Source organism: Phyllobates terribilis, unplaced genomic scaffold (assembly GCF_046119375.1).
Source record: "Phyllobates terribilis strain yellow unplaced genomic scaffold, ASM4611937v1 Scaffold_4__5_contigs__length_816908805, whole genome shotgun sequence".
Lineage (NCBI taxonomy): Eukaryota > Metazoa > Chordata > Amphibia > Anura > Dendrobatidae > Phyllobates > Phyllobates terribilis.
In genome coordinates, this window is record NW_027362764.1 from 572,406,669 (window position 1) to 572,429,527 (window position 22,859).

At 41.1% G+C, this 22,859-nt stretch overlaps 1 protein-coding gene across 4 annotated transcripts in view; it reads left to right on the forward strand.

Moving 5' to 3' along the window:
- Positions 1–14,029, forward strand: part of LPIN2 (lipin 2) — an 81,177-nt gene extending 67,148 nt beyond the window's left edge. For all 4 annotated transcript variants that reach the window (XM_073679115.1, XM_073679114.1, XM_073679116.1 and 1 more), the window contains 6 exons: positions 3,961–4,109; positions 6,055–6,141; positions 6,543–6,695; positions 8,242–8,356; positions 10,738–10,841; positions 11,911–14,029. In XM_073679115.1, the coding sequence (XP_073535216.1) occupies positions 3,961–4,109; positions 6,055–6,141; positions 6,543–6,695; positions 8,242–8,356; positions 10,738–10,841; positions 11,911–12,055 (753 nt within the window). In that variant the 3' untranslated portion in view covers positions 12,056–14,029. The remainder of the gene's footprint in view (positions 1–3,960; positions 4,110–6,054; positions 6,142–6,542; positions 6,696–8,241; positions 8,357–10,737; positions 10,842–11,910) is intronic.
- Positions 14,030–22,859: the final 8,830 nt, after the last annotated feature.

Genomic DNA, 22,859 nt, shown 5'->3' on the forward strand with positions numbered 1-22,859 from the left:
GGTCTCTAATCTGAGCTGCTGTTAACCTGCGATTTCTGAGGCTGGTGACTCAGATAAACTTATCCTCAGAAGCAGAGGTGACTCTTGGTCTTCCTTTCCTGGGGCGGTCCTCATGTGAGCAGTTTCTTTGTAGCGCTTGATGGTTTTTGCAACTGCACTTGGGGACACTTTCAAAGTTTTCCCAATTTTTCGCACTGACTGACCTTCATTTCTTAAAGTAATGATGGCCACTCGTTTTTCTTTACTTAGCTGCTTTTTTCTTGCCATAATACATATTCTAACAGTCTATTCAGTAGGACTATCAGCTGTGTATCCACCAGACTTCTGCACAACACAACTGATGGTCCCAACCCCATTTATAAGGCAAGAAATCCCACTTATTAAACCTGACAGGGCACACCTGTGAAGTGAAAACCATTTCTGGTGACTACCTCTTGAAGCTAATCAAGAGAATGCCAAGAGTGTGCAAAGCAGTCATCAAAGCAAAAGGTGGCTACTTTGAAGAACCTAGAATATAAGACATATTTTCAGTTGTTTCACACTTTTTTGTTAAGTATATAATTCCACATGTGTTAATTCACAGTTTTGATGCCTTCAGTGTGAATGTACAATTTTCATAGTCATGAAAATACAGAAAAATCTTTAAATGAGAAGGTGTGTCCAAACTTTTGGTCTGTACGGTGTATATGTATGTATATATTATATTATATTATGTGCCATAACTTACAACTTTTTGCACCAGAAACCTAGTGTAGGGGCAGTGATAAATGTCCCTACTTGGTTTTTATCTCTCACTCTTTGGATGTTTTGCTTTTTTTTTTTTTTCCCTTTTGGAGATTGTGAAAAGTGCCTACAAACTTAAAACCGTGACCCAGCAGCCGAGGCTTGGCAAACAAAGTAACATGTTACCATGTCCAACTGGCGTTGATTTCTGTTTTGTACATGTATACTGCTGAGAAGAAAGGCTGGAATATCCCCCGCTAGCTGCGTCTTCTCCCGGGATGCCTGAGAAAATATGAGGATGAGATTACTTCCACTTTATCATCCACAAGCTTTCTCCAGGGAAGCTGTGCAAGTACTGATAGGACTTCTTCATCCACATTGTGAAACAACACTTGTATCGATGCCAACTAGAAAGCTGAAGTATCTTCCTTGTGTTGGAGGGAGAGCTTTTCCATGAAACCACCAGGGAAATCATTTAGATCTTGTTACACGACATTTCTTCCTAAATTTAAATACTTTGTACATCCGGCTGCTCACACTCAAATACCACGGCTGATGGGACTGACTTTCTGAGCTCTCGTCTGTGCTAAACTTCATCTGAAGCAACATCTCACATGTAGCAAAGTTTTGTTTCAGTAATTCCCTGAGCGTGGATGCAAGTCCATAGTGGAGCTGGCAGAAATCGAGGCAGTGTTTGATTGAATAGCAAGCGAAGTTCTAAAATCTGAATAGAAGTTAAAAAAAGCAGAAACCTTTTAATAAGTAATTTGGATCTATTAATTAACAAATCCATCAGAAAGCTCTGCCACCAGTGTGAACAAAGGCTTGTTTCTGGGCCGAATTCCCAGGAGCCCGGTAGCATATACATATACATTTACAATTTGATCATAGCTATTAATACAAAATCCTATCTGCTCTTGGAGCATCTGCTACTGGGTCCTAAAGTTGTCAATAATTCATCCACTGGTATATCCATCTAATGCTTTTCGTAGAATAGATTCTCTCCTACTACCATCGGTTTGGCCTTTTCAGATTCTGATATTCGTTTCAGAAGTGTAATGCATTTTAAAGAGCCCTGAAACGTCTATCTATAGGTCATGTCTATCTGAGTATTTTAAAATTTAGCATAGCACATGTATGCAAACTATATACAGGAGCTATAAAGGAGCTCTGCTTAGAAATGTTCTTGCTTGTTAAGAACCCTCCAATCCTCTAAACTACGAGAAAACGTGGAACTGTTTAATTGCCTGTCACCACCATAGTGAAAATTAGGAAATGTCCTTAAGGACAAAGCCGATGTTTTGTTTTTGCGCTTTAATTTCTTTCTTTCCTCCAAGAGCCCTAATTTTTTTTTACTATTCCTTTTTTCTCAACATAGCCATATGAGGGGTTTTTTTTTGTTTTTTTTCGGGAGAGTTGTAGTTTTGAATGGCACCAATAATTTTGCCATACAATACACTGAAAAGGTGAAATAGTCAATGAAGCAAATTACTCATTGACTTTTCTTTTCAGGTAAAAATTACCTGACAGCACGATCCTTTTTTTTTGTCTATGATTGGATGGGTAACAAAGGGGTGAGTCCAACTGTTCCATCGATCTGAATCACTTCCATTGTTTCTCATCCAATAGTACAGACATTATATTATAGATTTTTTTTTTTATTTTTTATTTTTTTTTTTAATCTGCATAGCGTCCCTCTGTCTGAAGCATCTATAGACTGCGCATGCGCAACGCGCAGTCTGGCTCCGGCGCCATACTTACCTGACCGGGAGGAGCGTTGCCGCGGTGCCTCTCTTCTGGCCGGGGACGGAGTGAAGGCGTTGGAATCGGCGCATGCGCATAGCGCTATCCGGCGCCATTTTACTGAAGACATATTTACAGAGTGTCTTCAGCAAAATGGCGCCGGACAGCACGGTACTCCGGCATCGCACTCCTCCCCCGATCTCCGGCAGAACAGGGCACAGCAGCGCTGGAGCACAGGGAAGAAAAGTGAGTATAAGTGTTTATTTTTTTTGTATGTGTGCAGCGTGAAAGGGATGAGGGGTGTCACGCATACCAGGATTGGGGGTGAGGGGTGCCACGCATACCAGGATTGGGGGATGAGGGGTACCATGCATACCAGGATTGGGGCATGAGAAATACCACGCATACCAGGATTGCGGGACGAGGGGGGGTACCACGCATACCAGGATTGGGGGACGAGGGGGGGTACCGCGCATACCAGGATTGGGGGACGAGGGGGGGTACCGCGCATACCAGGATTGGGGGATGAGGGGGGGTACCGCGCATACCAGGATTGGGGGATGAGGGGGGGGTACCACGCATATCAGGATTGGGGGATGGGGGTACCACGCATGCCAGGTTGGGGGGGGGGGTACCACGCATACCAGGATTGGGGGACGGGGGTGGGGGGTACCACGCATACCAGGATTGGGGGACGGGGGTGGGGGGTACCACGCATACCAGGATTGGAGGGGGGGGGGGACTACGCATACCAGGATTGGGGGACCATATACCAATAAAAAATGCTCGCCACCCGGGTGTAGAACAGGCTGAATAGCTAGTAGTAATTTATATTTGGCATTGCAGCATTCCAAAATTAGAAAACTATCAAAAAGTCCTGTCGAGCTTTTAATAAGCCATATGTGCAGGAGGCAATGTTTCGGCTCCACAGAGCCTTTTTCAAGCAATTCATATAGCGCAACAAGATTACATATAAAGTATTGCAGTGTATATACTAAAAATCACACATTTCTAAAAAAAAAATCCCAACCTATTGCAGGGCTTTGCAGGAGCACCACGCTGGTCAGTTACATCCAGCAGGCCCTTGACTACCTTGAAAGCCCATGCGCACCTTGCCCTGTGTAGAGCACGCTAAAAAGCCATACATCTGCACATGATCCAAGACTTAGTAGTACGTCATGGGATGAGAAGGGGTTAAGTGTTCGATGTCCATTCACATAAATGGGTTATCTGTGTAATACAGGACATGTCAGATCCATAGTGAGAACTGCTCTCCTCTATGGGTACAGATGAGAATCCTGATGGAGGACCTTTTTGTAATCAAAATTGCCTATTTTTGTTATGTGCACATGGATTTTCTAATCCTGGACAACTGTTATAGGTCTCATTAGAAAGTAGTCAGATCTGTTGACCCTTTCGTCATGTCCATGTCATTGTTGGCGAGAAAGGAATATTAGAGTAGAAATGGTATAATTATTCAATTACTTATTTCAGGAAAAGTTGAACCTCCGCGATGGTCCCAATGATATCATGTTCAGCATAACCACGCAGTATCAGGGTACGTGTCGATGTGAGGGCACCATCTATCTATGGAGCTGGAACGACAAGATCATAATTTCTGACATTGATGGAACAATAACAAAGTAAGTATATACCTTTTGTGCCTAGAAACAAATTATTTAATTTATCACATCTTGTCACTTCTTCAGTCTATGAATAGTCCATGTCTGTATTCCTTGTAGACGTGGTCTGACTTTCTGCTCTCGTGGTGCCCACTCATCACTTCCCACACAAATTATTCACTGTGGGAACAGTTTCCAGTACTAGTACTACAATGAGGTCATGTGGTTTGTAAGAGCAGTGAATTACACGTTCCTCCTGTTATTTGACTCTTGTAAGTAAATCTGTCTTCAGCAATAGATTAGGTATTTTAAGGTTCTCAAGTGAGTGCTAGTGAATTTTGGAAATCCTATTAGTTTGCAGCTAAGACTAGTTTCCTACTACAATTCTCACCAATAAAGGTTAATAAAGCAAAATTAAGGTTTTTTGTTTTGTTTTTATTCTGTAGTACTGCTTGTTGCCAAGGTTACCAGCCACCTCAGAAGTGGCAGGTCTGCTAGGCTGTAAGCATGCATCTCCAAGCTGTTGGTTATATAGCATGCAAGCGCTACTCTGAAATGTCTGTTCTTCTCCCCAATGCTACAGAGACCAAACTGCAGCAGTGAAGAGCGTACAGTTCAGGCCAGCGGCTCAGTCTTGCGGCCTGCCTGAAATGTCAATCTTTAGGTTGCACAACGCCACCTGACAAGCTGGAAGGCAGTGGAGCACTGTGCTCCTGAAGATTTGACACAGCAGCTGTTTTCCGGGGCCAGGAGCGGCTCTACGTGCTTGGTTGAGGAGCGGCGCTGCACAGCTTAGTCAACTGTATAGTGGCTGCAGAGCAAATGGGGGCAAATGTGCAGCACCCAGTTGTGGCCACTATGCAGTTGATGGAGCCGAGCTGCTACGCATCTATTCACATCTGCTTTCTACTGGCACCAGGACAGCTAATGGGTGGGGGTGCCACATGTCATACCCCCACCAATCTGGTATTTGTAACATATATTCTAAGGTTAAGCCATCAATCTCAAAGTACTGGACAACACCTTTACCCACGGCCTCTCGTGGCCTCTTCCAGACAGCGGATTAGGTTCTCTCTGATGGGCTCCGTTTTAGCGCAGTTGCTGGCACAGAATGTATTTTTAGAATGCACTTTAGATAAATGACGGATTATGTGAAGCACGTGTGTCATTCCAGTAATATTAATAGTCTGACTTCTCAGGAAGGGAGGGCTTTTTTAAAAATCCAACTTGTTGATATGTTGGCTTTTGCTGATATGTGCTAATGCAAGTTATGCTTTTAATGTGCCGCCGACTACTTCTAGTCCTGCCTGTGCTCCTGTTTTGGTGCAGGTAGGTATGGTACTCGGTCATATCAGAATTTACTGACTAAAATAGATGATGTCTAGGTTATGGCCTATAAGTTATAATTTATCCCACCTCACTATTCCGTGTACTGAACCGTAGATGTATGACAGACTATTTCACTCTAGAGGTAAAAATATGGCCCCCTCCACACTTCTGCTGACCGCTCTCTGTGTGAGGCTAGCCTAACTCTTGTTTTGCTGCCTGCGATCTCTTCCAACCATTCTCTACCCCCCCATAATCCTACACACTCAGTATGGCGGAGCATTCATGTATTCTCAGAAGGAATCAAGTTGTTCTAATATTCCCTCTTGGTTATCTCTCCTAAAATAAAAAGATCTGTCAGAAGAAGTCCAACAGATTGTTCCTGACGTCTCTCCACATTTTCCATCAGTGCAGTCATGAGGCCCCACATGTACATGAACCTTCCTGTTTAACTTCAATTTGTTTGGCCTATATTCATCTAATGTTGTATGTCTGGCTTGGCAGATATATAATATATTTTTTCTTTTCACGTTTTACATGGCTTAAAAAGTTTAGGTGGAACTTTACTGAGCTGTGTAACACCACAGAATAATGGCGAATTGTGAGCATTTATACATCCACCATATCTGTTTTATTTTAGGTCAGACGCCTTAGGCCAGATTCTTCCTCAGCTTGGGAAGGATTGGACACATCAGGGCATCGCCAAGCTCTACCACTCCATACACGAGTATGTATCTTCCTGTACGAAGCTGATTTAGTTATGTAGAAAATAATGAGGTCACGGTTATGTCTCCCATGAATGCCGGGACGTTTGGGTCACCTCGAAGTTACCATAGGACTTCAGTTTGTTTGAAATGTGAAAGAATATCCATTAACAGTAAGAAATCCTAATCTGTCAGCTAAGCCTCAAGTAACCTTATTCATCGGATGTCTGGGGTGATTGCTCCTAATGAATCATCAGGTCGTAGAAGATCACATTACTTCATCTCTTTTTAAGAATCATTAGAGAGAAGCAGAAATGTCTGTATCCAATATCCATATAGGTATTGGTAGTTCTGTACTTTGTGTGTAAACCCAAACTATTGTCCAGTTATTTGCTTATTGTCACATTTACTGTTCTAATTTCAGGAATGGATATAAATTTCTGTATTGTTCTGCCCGTGCTATTGGTATGGCAGACATGACTAGAGGGTACTTGTCCTGGGTGAATGACAGGGGCACTATACTTCCCAGAGGACCGTTAATGCTGTCACCGAGCAGCCTGTTCTCTGCCTTCCACAGGTACGTGTCCATATTACCTATATTCCCTACTGCTATTTAGTCACTTGGATGTGAAGACACCACGCTAGATAAATCATGGGAGAGTCACTGGGGCTCCTCTTCTAAGCTACATGGACCAGGATTCTGGCTTAATACCGAATTAGTGCCACAATTATGTGTTTTAAAGACATGTTTTTCGAAATGCACAATAATTTTGTCACTTTTCTGTGTCCTTTTTTTTTTTTTTTCCCTGATATGGGGTAGTACATTTTTTTGCATTGTGTTCCTCTGTTCCATATTAATACATTATTTCTATTGCTCATTTTTCCTGTAACTGGAATTGGTATACTAGCCCTAGTTACAGGGGAATTTCACCTTCCTGCCTGTATAGCAGAGCGGACTGGGTCTCCTAGGACACAGCAGTTCCTGTTCTCTTCCTACACTCTGCGATCAAATGACCGCAGAGATCTGGAGGACTAAGTATTGACTGCTTCCTAATCTGTGTACACGAGCGCTGGTTCAGCATATATGTATGTGTATATACAGAGATTGAGAAGGTAAGCACGGTAATAAGTCATGTGTATCTTCTCTCTGGGAAGTCTGTGCAGCGGTCACACACAGTCAATCTTGTGTTAGCTGCTTAGACTGCTTTGCCGTTTTAGAACGACAGCGCAGGGTAAAGTGTGGACCGCAGTACAGAAGTAAACAGCTCAAGACACTTAGTTTTAAAAAGCACCAAAATTGGCACGGTTTTCACTGTCTAATAGCAAAGCAAAATTAGGAAACCAGCCCCACTGTTACCATTTACAAAATGTGTTTCAGGTAGTTTATCTGAAAAGTTTTGCTGGACCTTGATTTGGCATTGACCCAGAACAGTGTGGCTGCTCGACCAGCGCAGTGTGTATTTCCTCTGCCAGCATTCATATGCCAACATCCTGGGTGCCGCTTTTCATGACCTTTCGAATGCAGGAAGTTTGCTATGCCATGGAGTATCAACGGTGACCTCAAATCGGGTTCTGAAATTTTTATTTTTTTTGCTCAAATTTAGTTTCAAGTATGCATGATTATGGAGTAGTCACTGTCTGCTGCTGGAGGAGCACAACATACCATTTATAACAAATCGGCAGCCATCTCTTAGCTGCTGGGATCTGTTAGGATCACCCATTTTAACAAATTAACATGCAAGAGTTTCTATCGACTTTCGAAAAGTCCTTTTATCAATTCAAAGTCAATGGGACAAGTGAACGGAAAGTTTGCTTCTGATTCTATATTGCTTGCTAGAATTCTGCCGTACACCAGAGATTAACTGTGTAGTGTGGTTCTCATTTACCCTGTGCATTTTTATGTATGTATGTGTATGTATGTGTGTATGTGTGTATGTGTGTATGTGTGTATGTGTGTATGTATGTGTGTATGTGTGTATGTGTGTATGTATGTGTGTATGTGTGTATGTGTGTATGTGTGTATGTGTGTATGTGTGTATGTGTGTATGTGTGTATGTGTGTGTGTGTGTGTGTGTGTGTGTGTGTGTGTATATATATATTATATCATTTTTTTTATATTTTAGGGAGGTCATAGAAAAGAAGCCTGAAAAGTTCAAGATTGCTTGCCTGAATGATATTAAAAATCTGTTTGGGCCACATCAACAGCCCTTTTATGCTGCTTTCGGAAACCGTCCTAATGTAAGTACTATACTACTTCTTATTATTCTCTCCCTGTGCCTGTGGAGTTGGATACCATAAATTTCTGCGGTTCAGTTCCAATTAAACATGTAGCATTCCTAATACTATACGGATGCTGCCTTGTTTGATCTCAAGCCCAAGAACCTAATGCTTTAGACATTGGTGTTAACCACTGAGCCAATTGAATATTAAAATTTATTTGCCCATCTCAGCTATTCATATATTTTATAGTTTTGTAGTGCAAGGACTGGAGACTTCCATTTACTTATATTTTTGCTTACATTTTGAGAGTAAAGAATAGCATCTAGATGTATTGTATGCCTCTGACAGACTGACCTTTACTTACCATTTCCCGGTACAATACGGAGTCTCTGATTTTTCTCCGGTCTGTTTGGCTGCAGCAGTGGTGTCACGTTGACAGCTCTGCAGCCAATCACCAAGCTCAGCTGCTCTGTTAGTTGTAGACAATATAGTGCCTCGACGACTAATGCTATTGACACATTGAGGTGGTACTGGTCTGCCATTGTTATCGGTTGTGAAGATCCCCTTTTATGTGGTGATTTCAGGCTGTCGAGATACTGATTGGTGGGGTTCATCAATGGGATTTCTGACAGGAGCATCAGTACTTGTATTATGCATTAATGCACCTTTAGGGGCTGCGACTACTTTTAGAAACTTGTGCTTTCATTGAAGGGATATAACCTCTATCAATGCTACATTGGAGTTTGCACTGGAAATAATGTTGAATCTTGAAGATATTATACGGCATTGCTATTTGGACTATTTTCCGTGTCTGCATTATTTATGAATTAATAAAGCAGCCTGTTTTAAGCTATCCCCCGAATTGCAAACCCAAGCCCCACAGTAAAGCTTAAACCTGTGACCCCCAAGTCACAATTAGATGCACTCAAACTAAACTGCAAAACCCATGTAATATGCTGTTCAGAGTGTGGGGTCTATAAAAATGATACATAAATTCATCACATAAAAAATATCAGTAAATATTAACAGATACCCGTGATCATGGCACAACAACAATCGCAGCAGGCGCAACATTCGCTATACATGGCAGCAAAAATAAAGAATCTTGGATCTAAAAAAAAATCATCACAGCTTAAATCCAAGGTTACTTTTCTTGGTATGTATAGTGTCTGTGGTTCTCGGTTTTTAATTACTCCTGATATTTTTTGTGTTGGTAACGTATATTTGCAGTGACGGTACACTTAATAGTTTATTGCTTTTGCAGGTACTAAATATGTTTGTTCAGCAGATCTTTATACTGACATGGAAGCATGAAAGAAACAGGACTGCAGCTTCATTGACCGCATTATGAATTTAAATGGTGTGCCAAAGGGAACCATTATGTCCTTTTTATATTAAGTGTAATTAAAAAAAATAAATGGGAAAGAATTTTTTTTTTTTTTTAAGTTGCAATATTCTAAAACCACCTAAAATCTTTGGTTCTATTTTAGGGACGTGTGCGTGACAAATCTACAGCACTGTGACAAATGTGCAGTCTGGTGTATAGAATCCATATGTGCGCAGTTCATTAGATTAACTGCTGTGTATATGTACATGTCATTCTCAAACTATACATGTTGTCACCACCCATGCATGTATTCCCAATAAAGGAGAAAACTATATATTAAAAAAGGTAATTACCGCAGACTACGAGAATAGACTTTACAAGTTGGGCTTTATTTTTTCTTGTACAATCTCGAACAAAAGTGGAACAAAGCCAAAGGTTATCAAACACAAGGGATCCCCCTGGAAGTTGACTTAGTCTTCCAGCATCTTCACATTTCCCCATGACTCAGTGTTTCCTGAGGCCCACGGCCTGGGAATAGAAGTTCTGGCTTGCTGTCCAGCTTCTGTGTTGAAATGTTTATATCTGGATGCTCTATAAAATCCTTTTCTTCATCGCTGACTATTAACTCTGCCTGTTTCTTTGTCTATAAGAAATTGTGGTTTAATCCAGGGCTGTGGAGTCAGTAAGCCAAACCTCCGACTCCTCAATTTCCATGACACCGACTCCAACTCCGACTCCCTCATACATGGCTCATGTTTAAGTGGTAAATTAACTGTAGCACAGATTCATCCCAGCTAAAAGTCCAGACCCTTAGATCAGGAATAGCACAGACATTTATAGGACATTTCATAACTTTTCCAAATTCTTATGAAAAAATATTCCCCACCAACTGCATTGAACTACTGCACCCAATTTATTATATATTTTATGAGTCTGAGTCGGTCCATTTTATTCAGACTCTACCAAAATGGACTCCGACTCCACAGCCCTGGTTTAATCTAATTCCCCTCTGTGACTTTGAATTGGAATATTTTATGATCTTATTATAATATATAGTGTATGTCTTTTATAGGATGTTTTTGCTTATATGCAAATTGGAGTCCAAGATTGTCGAATATTTACTGTCAATCCAAAAGGCGAATTAATACAAGAGAGGACAAAAGGAAACAAGACATCGTAAGTTTGTCCTCCTGGACGGCTAATCTATGTGTATTGTATGTGGTAGTATTAGATTTGAGACTTTGCATTGATCTACTGACTAGAGCCAAAACAACGCAGCCACGTTTTCAGATTCTTCCTTTCTTGTAACTTGCATTGGACGGATGGCGCGGTTCTCACAGAGAAGATTGTGGAACTATTGCAGAAGGTCTTCACAGTGTCAAGGCTTTTTGGGGCTGATATTGCAATTGCACTTATTCTGGATTTAGGCTGAAAACATTGTTGCAACAAACTGTAGCCGGGACACTGAATCGATCTGTTTTTTTGTAATAAGATCATCTCTATTTTGCACTGTATGGGACTTATTTTCTTCATAAATCTGTCATTTTGATTAAAACTTAAGAATAACACTCAAAAGGATCACAATGATCGCTCCTAAATTAATGATGCTCCACTGCGCCAGTAAGGTACATTATCTAGCAACTTCTACATGTTGATGGCTGCACATTGACGGATCCGCAACAATGAACATGGTTAAAGCAAGGACACCTGCTCTGTCAAATGGGCAACTCTTTTATTCTCCTTTTTTAAAATATATATATATTTTTTTAAATAAGGGAGTTTATAAAAGGAATAATGAGAATAGATACATTTGTAGTAGAATAGAAAAAAAAGGTGGCACAAATATTTTACACATTATTGGTCAATCCGTTATTGATCCATTTATTTCATCTAGTTCAATCCAGTCCTCCTGGAGGTAGAGTATTCCTCTCTTGGATATTTCTGGGTATGATAGACGCAGGTTCCATCTTCAGAATGTGGGCCGGTTTTGTTCCTCCTGGAATGGAGAGGCTATGTACACTGCAGCTCTCTCCATTCACTTCCACAGGAGTACTGAAAATTACAGAGCAGGTAACCTGTTTTTGTCAGTTGTTTATAGCTTACCCAGTGATCATGCCATAAGTATCCAAGATGGGGATACTCTTATAACGCAAGAGGATGGAATTCATCTTGCTTATAATATAAATTGTCCAATGCATATTTGAGCATGAACATTTTTGACCATCTGCTTTCTCCCCGTGTCCAGGTACACCCGACTAAGTGAGCTGGTCGAACACGTGTTTCCTCTGCTGGACAAGGAGCAGAATTGTGCTTTCTCTTGTCCGGAGTTTAGTTCTTTTTGCTACTGGAGAGACCCATTGCCAGAATTGGACATGGCAGACTTGACGTAAATCCGTCACGAGTGTGTTTGGGACTGTTAGTGGACGTGAAATAATTTCGGTCGGCAGCCGCGTACCCGGAGTATTATTGTCTGTTGTTTCCAATGCCTTTATCTCACTTTGTCTTACAGTCGATTAGTAATTTGTAGCCAGTAAAGATATTGTATCCTATCAATATATTCAGGGAAAATGTTAGAAAAAAATGATTTAGTTTTATTACAATATCTTAATTCACTGTAATTTCACGCTGTTCCTGTGAAAGAAGCATTGCACATTTTATCTTGTGTTCAAGCATACCTTAAAGTGTAATTGTCTTTCTCGATCATGTTTGTGCCTCCTTGAAATTTTTTTTTTGATCTTTAAAGCCATTGGGGTGTAGCGTCTATTGCAGGGCAATACGCTTCAGGACCCACAAGCAATGGAGACTTTCAGTACGTAGTGGAAATAGCACGGTGTGCACTTATTATTTCCTAGAAAACAATTTTGTTTTTCTGCTTCTGTGAAAATGCTTCATCCAAATATGTATAACAATGCAACTATTTATTTTACCTCCATTTCAAGCCACTAACGCATACAATGGTTATGAAATGTGTGCAATTTTGATTTATGACTGTCATTTAAAGCAAAACCACTTTTTTTTTTTTTTTTTTTTCATAAACTTTAAATGTTATGGTTTCGAGTTAACATTTCATCCTCATGGTACCGAACTTTCACCCTGTTCTACTAAATGAAGAGATGTCTGCCGGGAGGTTCTTTTGTGCAGAATTGTGTTCACAAACCATTAGTATCAGGCAGTAGCTCTCCTTCGGCTTTGTACGCTTTTTTGAACACACACTCAATATTATTGTATTACACGCGCTTTCCAAATAAAAGATTTACAATTCATTTTTTAATAGGAAATGGTCTACTTTTTGAAATGTAATTGTGCTTGCATGTAATACACTACAGTGCAGGCAGCTTGATCTTTTCTGTCCTAACTTAGCTCTGTTGACTTGTACGGACTGTCTCCTGAAACTATAAGATCAGATAAAACTGTAGATAAAATACTTGTAAATCAAATGGCCTTTGAGCTTAGCTTACCTTTAGAAGCATTCAGAAATCTTACTAGATGGAAGGTGGACAGAACTAGATCAAGCAGCATGCGCGTTAGTGTATTACATGCAAGCTCTATGTGAGAAATGGTAGATTTGTAATAAGCAATTGAAAATCTTTTATTTGTACTAATGCATGTAATCAAGTGTTCAAAGGTGTACAACGCCTTAATCTAACCAGCTGTAGAGCAAGAATACACTGAGCCAGTAACACTAAGAATTGAATAATAGTATATGAAGTAACCAATGGCAACCCATCAGCTACTGCGTTTCATTTGTCTGGTGCAAGTTCGACAATGGCCGCAAGTGTCTGATCAGTTGCTGTGATTTAGTGATCCCTTTCCAGCCATATTGGTAAGTGATCCTCTTTGATTACTCATCTGTTTAGATATTGCCTGTTTTACAGTGGTAAAAATATTATATTTGATATCCTGAAGTAGACCCAACTATTTTGACTTTTGAAATTTGCCTGTTGAAAAAAAAAATATTTTTATATTACTTTAAATAAATGTATAGGAGAGTTAGAATGAAGCTGCAATTTCTGCAAATGTAAAAGTTGCAGAGTGGTAGCAATACGACTAATGGGAAATTTTGGATTAAGATAAAAGAAAGCAGTTTGGAAGGTTCTGTATTGTAATTACAGGGTACAAACCAACATTGCCTGACAAACCTACACTTCACTGGTGCTGGCTGTGGTTATTTGCAGAAAGTATGCAATAAATCTTCCTCGCAGCCAGCAAGAACTCATTGTGCACAATTATTTTCTTTCTAAATGTCTTACCTTCACATGAGGTATGAGTCTACTTTTATGAAGTGAAAAATTGTGAAAAGAATTTAATTGTGGTAGGTATTCTGTTCAATTCTATCCAAATAAAGTGTTCAAATATTTTATAAATTTGATTTGTATATTGTGCTTGATTGTGTGTGGTAACTAGATGTGTCATGAGTGTGTAACTCGGGAAAAAATATATTTGTGGCTTCATCCAAACTTTAGGATAAGCCTCATGCAGATGGCTGAAAAAGGTGCATGCAGGCATATGACACTACACAAATTACAACACAGATACTTTCCAATATGTTAATGGCTGAATGTTTTTGAGGGTAAAACTGCAGTATTGGGGTATGTGCACACGATCCTTACTTGTCAGCGCTTTGAACGCAGTACACTTTCTGCTGCGTCCAAAGCGCTGCACGCAGGTGAATCCCCATGTTTTCATTGAACCATACGGATTCACCGCATCCTATACACTGCACTGATCTAATTTCTCTTGCGGACACTAGCGAGTCTGCAAGAGAAATCGACATGTGGGTGATCTGCAGGAGCACGGAGACGCATAGTGGGCATGGGGTTTCTTGAAATCCCATCGGCTATGCTGTAACATCTGGCGCTGCGGATTGGACGCAGCGCAAGTGTGCTGCGTCCAAACCGCAGCAATTGCTGATCATGTGCACATATCCTTAGCAGCAAAATTGTGTTGCCAATTAACACTTGAAAAGGATGCCCACCACATGTGGCAGCACAAACATCGTGTTTATACCCTTTGTGTCTGGTCCTATGTAAAGCTGGCCTCATAAGTCTGAGTTTCACCATCGGTGAACGAATCATGACTTCTATACTGGCCGGTTTGGAGACTGCGGTCCAGTATTGGATCTGGAAACTCATACTTGTGAAGCTGACCTAAGGGATTACCGGTTTTACGCCAACTAATTAAGACATCCATAAAATATGGTCCATGTCATGTACAGACTGGCCGTGGGTCTCCTAACTCGAACTCCACACAGTCATACATTCCTATAAGGCTGCTGATCTTGGGTCAGGAGACCCACGCACAGTCTGTAAATCACGGTACATACAAGGACTCTGATTTCCTAATGTTAGAATTTGGGTGAATACATATGGTGCATGTAGTTTATTAGTATTTACTTATGTTTACTCGAATTGAACTTCATTTGCTAAGTGGTCACCAAACACACTCTCCAATGAGCCAGATTAACGAAAGCTGTCTAACTTTTAGACGATAAAAACTTAGACTAGACCGTCTCTGATAGACCTTCGCATTTAAGTGGTTCATGCTGGATGATAAATTTGGTGTATTTTAAAACTGTCTAGTAGACGTTTACACCAACTATTAGTTGTCTGACTTTGGTCAACCAACGTGCACCACATAGTGGCACATTTTTAGTGCAAGGGATTGTGATTTAGAACTTGCTCCTTTAACCAACCACTTTTCTATAGGCCACATCACCGTCTCGAGCATGTCGAAAAAAAATGTAACTTTATGCAATGAACAGCCGGCACAACCATATATCTTCAATGCTTCATTTAAAAAAATACAGAAAAATAGTAGATAACAATCCCTTAGTATATGAAAGAGCGAACATCCACCACCGTTCTCACCATACTGGAATCTGTGTTGACTGTTTCTTACCTTCTTATTCATAAAATCTTAATGTTGTGACTAAGGGTCACTTGTACTTACAAAACATGTGTCTAAAATGCATAAGTACTATAAAAACAGAAGTTCGAATCACCTTCCCTTTTCCCCTTCAGAAATACAGATAATTAAAAAAAAAAAAAAAATACACAACAGAAGAAAATGAACTCCAAAATTTTGAGGGTTTTTTTTTTTTTGGTCACTGCAACATCGCAAAAAAGCTTCTTACAGCTTATCGAAATGTCATATCCATCCCAAAATGGTAACGTCTCACCCCGCAAAAACTTAAGCCCACACCACATCAACTGAAAAATGCAAGTTACGAGACAACGAAAATGGCGATTTGTATCGCCCTAATCCAACTGACGAGGAGAAACCTTATTACTGGCAACAAGGACCTGACAATAGGTTTCTCCTCATCAGTGGCATTACAGTAATACAAAACTTGTCCAGTCTTTGTATTTTAGTGGTGAAAAAATTTTTGACTGTCACTGTGCACACCGTAAAACAATTCCCCAAAAAATGTTAAAATTGGGGGTTTTTTTCCGCATTTTTTTTTTTTTTTTTTTTTTTTTTTTATATATATAGTTTTCCACTACATTATTTGGTACATGAATAGTGTCATTCAAAAGTACAATTTGTCCTGCAAAAAGACAAGCCTTCGTATGTCTGTGGACGGAAAGTTAAAAAGTTATGGCTCTTGGAAGAAGGTTAGGAAGGAAAAAAAAAATAAAAAAATTAAAAATAGAAACAGAAAATTGCCAAGTCGGGAAGTGGTTAAAAATTTAAAGTGACAAGACTGATTACTCTGGGGCTATACAGACATAACTTCATAAAAACCCGGAGAAATGTTATGTAACTATTGCTTTGTTCCTAATTGTTTCTTAATTCCAGTCCTGTTTAAACAGAATCTGTCAGCAGTTTTTTTGCTATGTAAACTGACAGCAGCATGAGTTAGGGACAGAGACTCTGCTTCCTGGCAATGCATCAATTGGTTTACTGGGTGCAGCGATTATGATAGTCAGTTTTCTCTGCTGCAAAGCTAGTACTTAGTTGTTGAGCTGAGCATAACCCTGCCCACACCACAGCTTTTGAGTACATTGTGTAGTGACAAAGCTGCTAATCAATGGTGGGGGCATGGTTGGACTAGGAGATATGAGGCCAGTTGTCCTCTAGTGATCTGCTGCTAATACAACACTGATTGCATTAAAACGGCAAAACACAATCTAAAAAGTCACAAATCTCTGGAATCCGTGTCAGGGTTACTTGTCTGGGAAGACACTATGGCACATGGGCCCCAATTCCAGATCTTAGCATAAAACCTTGCTGGCTGACCTTAACATATGGCTACCATACTTTTCTTTTGAATTTTAGACCTCTAAAATATACAGATTTTTCCAAATATCTGCATCCTGAAATAGTGACCTTACTACTATGCCATATTACTTTTAGATATTTTAGCTTTTTAAAATTCCCTAAATTTTTTCTAATTTTATTTATATAGCACCAACATATTCCGCAGCACTTTATAGTTAAGAAGGGACATATACAGACAATAAAAACAATACAATATATCACATTTCAACAGTTACAGGAGGAGTGAGGACCCTGCTCACAAGCTTACTATCTATATGGAAATGAGGGGACACAATAGGTAAAACATGGTCATCAGCCAGTATCTGTCTAAGTGCAGTTACCGTGTGGTATTTAGTACATGGAGGATGTGGAGACAGATGAATATGCAGGGGCAGATTATCATTTAGGAGGGAACAGAGAAGAGTTAGGTTGGTGAGTTGAGGTGATAGGCTTGTCTAAACAGATGTTTTTAAAGCACGCTTGAAGACATGGGGGCTAGATATCAGTCGGATCGTTTGGGGCCGTGCATTCCAGAAAACTGGCGCGGCACGAGAGAAGTCTTGGAGACGGAGGTATGAGGTTCGGATTAAGGAGGATGTTAGTTTTAGATCAGTTGCAGAACAGAGGGCACGGGAGAGGCTATAGACAGAAATGAGGGATGAGATGTAGGGCAGTGCAGAACTGTGGAGAGCTTTGTGGGTGAGAGAGATGAGCTTGTATTGTATTCTGTGGTGAATGGGTAACCAGTGCAATGACTGGCACAGGGTAGAAACGTCAGTGAAGCGGCCTGATAGAGATACGACCTTGGCTGCCGCATTCAGGATGGATTGGAGAGGAGCGTGTTTGTTTAGAGGGAGACCGATTAGAAGAATTGCAGTAATCCAGACGAGAGTGAATAAGAGCGACAGTAAGAGTTTTTTGCAGTATTAGGCTGTGTGCCCACAATGCGTTTTTTTAAGCGTTTCCACAGCGGCAGAAACGCTTAAACGCACGGTAGAAGGCCTGCCATGTTCCCCAATGATAATCCGCATGTGCTGTGCACATGCTGCAGAAATTTCTGCTGCGGATTATCATTGCAGAAAGAAATGCAGCACTACCAATTATTTTGCGGAAGTGCTGCGTTTTCGCCGCCATTGACTTGCATTACATCGCATGGATTATGCATCACTGTATATGTAGATGCGCATTCCATGCGTTCTAATGTGCGGATGGTACCCAGGTCTAGAGAAGAGGAGACTCTTCTCCGGACCCGGGTACCATAGAAAACTAAAAAAAAAAAAAATAAAAATAAATATATACTTGCCTTCTGGCAGCCCGGGGTGTGCTCCTCCTTGCTTGCCGGCAGTTCGCAATGGAATGAAGGACCTGCGCTGACGTCATAGTCATGTGACGGGTCACGCGACGCGGACGTCGGCAGGTCCTTCAGTCTACCGCTGCCGGCAGCCGGAACAGAGGGAATCAAGACTGCGGGGGCCATCAGAGGGTAAGTATAGATATTATTTTTTATTTTTAACCATTCTTTAGGTCACACTATATAAATCCATGCCGTTTGCATGGATTTATATAGTGTGACCAAGTTGACAAGCACTTTCCAAGTGATGCTAAAATCGCTTGTCAACCCGCATGTGGAAATGCAAGTGAAGAACGCTTCACATCCGCATGTCCCTGGCAGGAAAACGCATGTACAATCCCCATGCGTTTTTTTTCTGCCAGGGAGATGCAGAAATGCTCGGGAAAAAATCCGGAGCATTTCTGCATCGTGGGCACAGGTGAGAAAAGGTCTGATTCTGGAGATGTTTGTAAGGTGCAGGTGACATGAGCGAGCGAGTGATTGAATATGGGGGAGTAAAGGAAAGTTGTGTCAAATATGACCCCAAGATGCTGCTTGGGAGCTATGGTGGCACCACCCAAGGAAATTGAAAAGGCACGTACAGTGCTGGCCAAAAGTATTGGCACCCCTGCAATTCTGGCAGATAATACTCAGTTTCTTCCTGAAAATGATTGCAATCACAAATTCTTTGGTATTATTTTCTTCATTTAATTTGTCTTCAATGAAAAAAACACAAAAAGAATTGTCCTAAAGCCAAATTGGATGTAATTCCACACCAAACCTAAAAAAGGGGGTGGACAAAAGTATTGGCACCCTTTGAAAAATCATGTGATGCTTCTCTAATTCGTGTAATTAACCGCACCTGTGGCACCTAACAGGTGTTGGCAATAACTAAATCACACTTGCAGCCAGTTAACATGGATTAAAGTTGACTCAACCTCTGTCCTGTGTCCTTGTGTGTACCACATTGAGCATGGAGAAAAGAAAGAAGACCAAAGAACTGTCTGAGGACTTGAGAAACCAAATTATGAGGAAGCATGAGCAATCTCAAGGCTACAAGTCCATCTCCAAAGACCTGAATGTTCCTGTGTCTTCCATGCGCAGTGTCATCAAGAAGTTTAAAGCCCATGGCACTGTGGCTAACCCCCCCTAGATGTGGACAGAAAAGAAAAATTGAGAGATTTCAACGCAAGATTGTGCGGATGGTGGGTAAGAACCTCGACTAACATCCAAACAAGTTCAAGCTGCCCTGCAGTCCGAGGGTACAACAGTGTCAACCCGTACTATCCGTCGGCGTCTGAATGAAAAGGGACTGTATGGTAGGATACCCAGGAAGACCCCACTTCTTACCCCGAGACATAAAAAAGCCAGGCTGGAGTTTGCCAAAACTTACCTGCGAAATCCTCAAACGTTTTGGAAGAATGTTCTCTGGTCAGATGAGAAAAAAGTAGAGCTTTTTGGGAAAAAGCATTAACATAGAGTGTACAGGAAAAAAAAAAAAAGGCATTCAAAGAAAATAACACGGTCCCTACAGTCAAACATGGCGGAGGTTCCCTGATGTTTTGGGGTTGCTTTGCTGCTTCTGGCACTGGACTGCTTGACCGTGTGCATGGCATTATGAAGTCTGAAGACTACCAACAAATTTTGCAGCATAATGTAGGGCCCAGTGTGAGAAAGCTGGGTCTCCCTCAGAGGTCATGGGTCTTCCAGCTGGACAATGACCCAAAACACACTTCCAAATGCACTATAAAATGGTTTGAGAGAAAGCACTGGAGACTTCTAAGGTGGCCAGCAATGAGTCCAGACCTGAATCCCATAGAACACCTGTGGAGAGATCTCAAAATGGCAGTTTGGAGAAGGCACCCTTCAAATATCAGGGACCTGGAGCAGTTTGCCAAAGAAGAATGGTCTACAATTCCAGCAGAGCATTGTAAGAAACTCATTGATGGTTACCGGAAGCGGTTGTTCGCAGTTATTTTGGCTAAAGGTTGTGCAACCAAGTGTTAGGCTGAGGGTGCCAATACTTTTGTCCGACCCTTTTTTGGAGTTTTGTTTGAAATGATCAATGATTTGATTTTTGCTTCATTCTCTTTTGTGGTTTTTCCTTGCAAGCAAATTAAATGAAGATAATAATACCAAAGAATTTGTGATTGCAATCATTTTCAGGAAGAAACTGAGTATTATCTGAAAGAATTGCAGGGGTGGCAATACTTTTGGCCAGCACTGTATAGGTAGGATTAAATAAAATTTAATTTAAATTTAACATTAAATTTAGTATTAATACGTATTGCTATTGTGAATGCTCTCAACAGTTTTAACCTAATTCCTGTTAGATCTTATGTAAGCTGCAGTGTTTATCTTTTACTGTTTTGTTTCCATCTTGCTTGTAGCATTACCATCATCTATTTTAACTTTTGACTCTCTTGCAATTATTCAGATTTTTCCAGTGGGGTTGTGGTAATGGAAGTCTTTATCGGTTTTAATATTTTTACAGTGCTTCTGTTTGCCTTCCTGATTTTTGTAACAGAAGGGAAAATGTGCAACAGTGCAAACTCTTGGTAGTTGTCCATCAAAGGGTTCCTTTAAGGCTGACTGTTAAAACATTCACGGACAATGACCTTAAAGAAACTCCTGTAATCACATTGAGTGCATTGGCATATAATGCTGTAGTGGTGGTGATGTGCATTCCACGCCCTCTGGGATAAAATACTCTGCAGAAGTCATGACAAGTTAGATATTCTCAAGTTTGGAAGTTGAGAAAACGTGATGTTGATGGATGGAGCGAGACATGATATCCCACATGTGCTCAATCGGATTCAGGCCTGGGGAATGGGCGGACCAGTCCATAGCTTCAATGCCTTCATCTTGCAGGAACTGCTGACACACTCCAGCCACATGAGGTCTGGCATTATCCTGCATTAGGAGGAACCCAGAACCGCACCAGCATATGGTCTCACAAGGGGTCTGAGGATCTCATCTCGGTACCTAATGGCAGTCAGGCTACGTCTGGTGAGCACATGGAGGGCTGTGCGCCCCTCCAAAGAAATGCCACCCCACACCATTACTGACCCACTGCCAAACCGGTCATGCTGAAGGATGTTGCAGGCAGCAGATCGCTCTCCACGGTGTCTCCAGACTCTGTCACATGTGTTCAGTGTGAACCTGCTTTCATCTGTGAAGAGCACAGGGTGCCAGTGGCGACTTTGCCAATCCTGGTGTTCTGTGGCAAATGCCAAGCGTCCTGCATGGTGTTGGGCTGTGAGCACAACCCCCCATCTGTGGACATCGGGCCCTCATACCAACCTCATGGAGTCGGTTTCTAACCGTCTGTGCAGACACATGCACATTTGTGGCCTGCTGGAGGTCATTTTGCAGGGCTCTGCCAGTGCTCCTCCTTGCACAAAGGCGGAGGTAGCGGTCCTGCTGCTGGGTTGTTTTCCGTCTCATGCTACCACGAGTGTGAAAGCACAACCAACATTCAAAAGTGACCAAAACATCAACCAGAAAGCATTGGTACTGAGATGTGGTCTGTGGTCCCCACCTGCAGAACCACTCCTTTATTGAGTGTGTTTTTATAATTGCCAATAATTTCCATCTATTGTCTATTCCATTTGCACAACAGCATGTGAAATTGATTGTCAATCAGTGTTGCTTCCCAAGTGGACAGTTTGATTTCACAGAAGTTTGATTGACTTGGAGTTATATTCTGTTGTTTAAGTGTTGCCTTTATTTTTTTGAGCAGTGTACATTACCAGAACCAATATTTAAGGAGGATTTGGAGAGCTTCTGCTAAAAAAATAATAGTGTGAACACACGCTAACTTAAACTGAGTTTTTGGAGCAGAAACTCTCCAATTCCTCCTCATAATCTCAAATCCTTTAAGTTTTCAGGATTTTTAAGTTTTAACAGCCATGAAGCATGTTATGGATTGCTAAGCATTTACAAGATCAGAACCACCATCAGTGCATGAATGGAGCGCCAGAAACACTATTAGTACATGTATACAGCACCAAGCTTGGTACAGTTGCAATGTCAGGTCAGCCCCATATTGTATTGTATGAACCTACAACTCCCAGTGTGTCCTTAACAATGGTAGGCAAATACTGGAAGTTGCTTTTTTCCAGTCCTACAAGAACCACTGTATTGAGATCTAGTCAGTACCACAAATATATCCGTCCAGGTGACATCTTACATAGGTGACATCTTCTCTGATTGAAGTAGTTACCATCCCTTTTGTCTCCATTTACTCCAGATACCATGGTGAGATTTCATGGCCTAAGCGTGTCTCTGCATACTTGTCTCCTCAATCTTCAGCAGGTACTTTCCAACACTGTGCCCTTAGAAATAAAGGTATCATTATACTGCCCCATTAATAAAAATATCTCCTATGTTGTGCCCCTGAATAAATAATTGGCTCTTCCCATAATGTCCCCTCCACACACTGTTGCTCTACAATATATCCCACCAAACTGCCCCTCTCCATATCTCCCACACACTGCCCCTCGCTATACTAATTGCCCCATAATTTCCCCATTGCATCATAATGTGCCCTTGCAGTAACACCAACCCGCCCCTCCCCCTAACCCGTTCATCTAATATTAAGC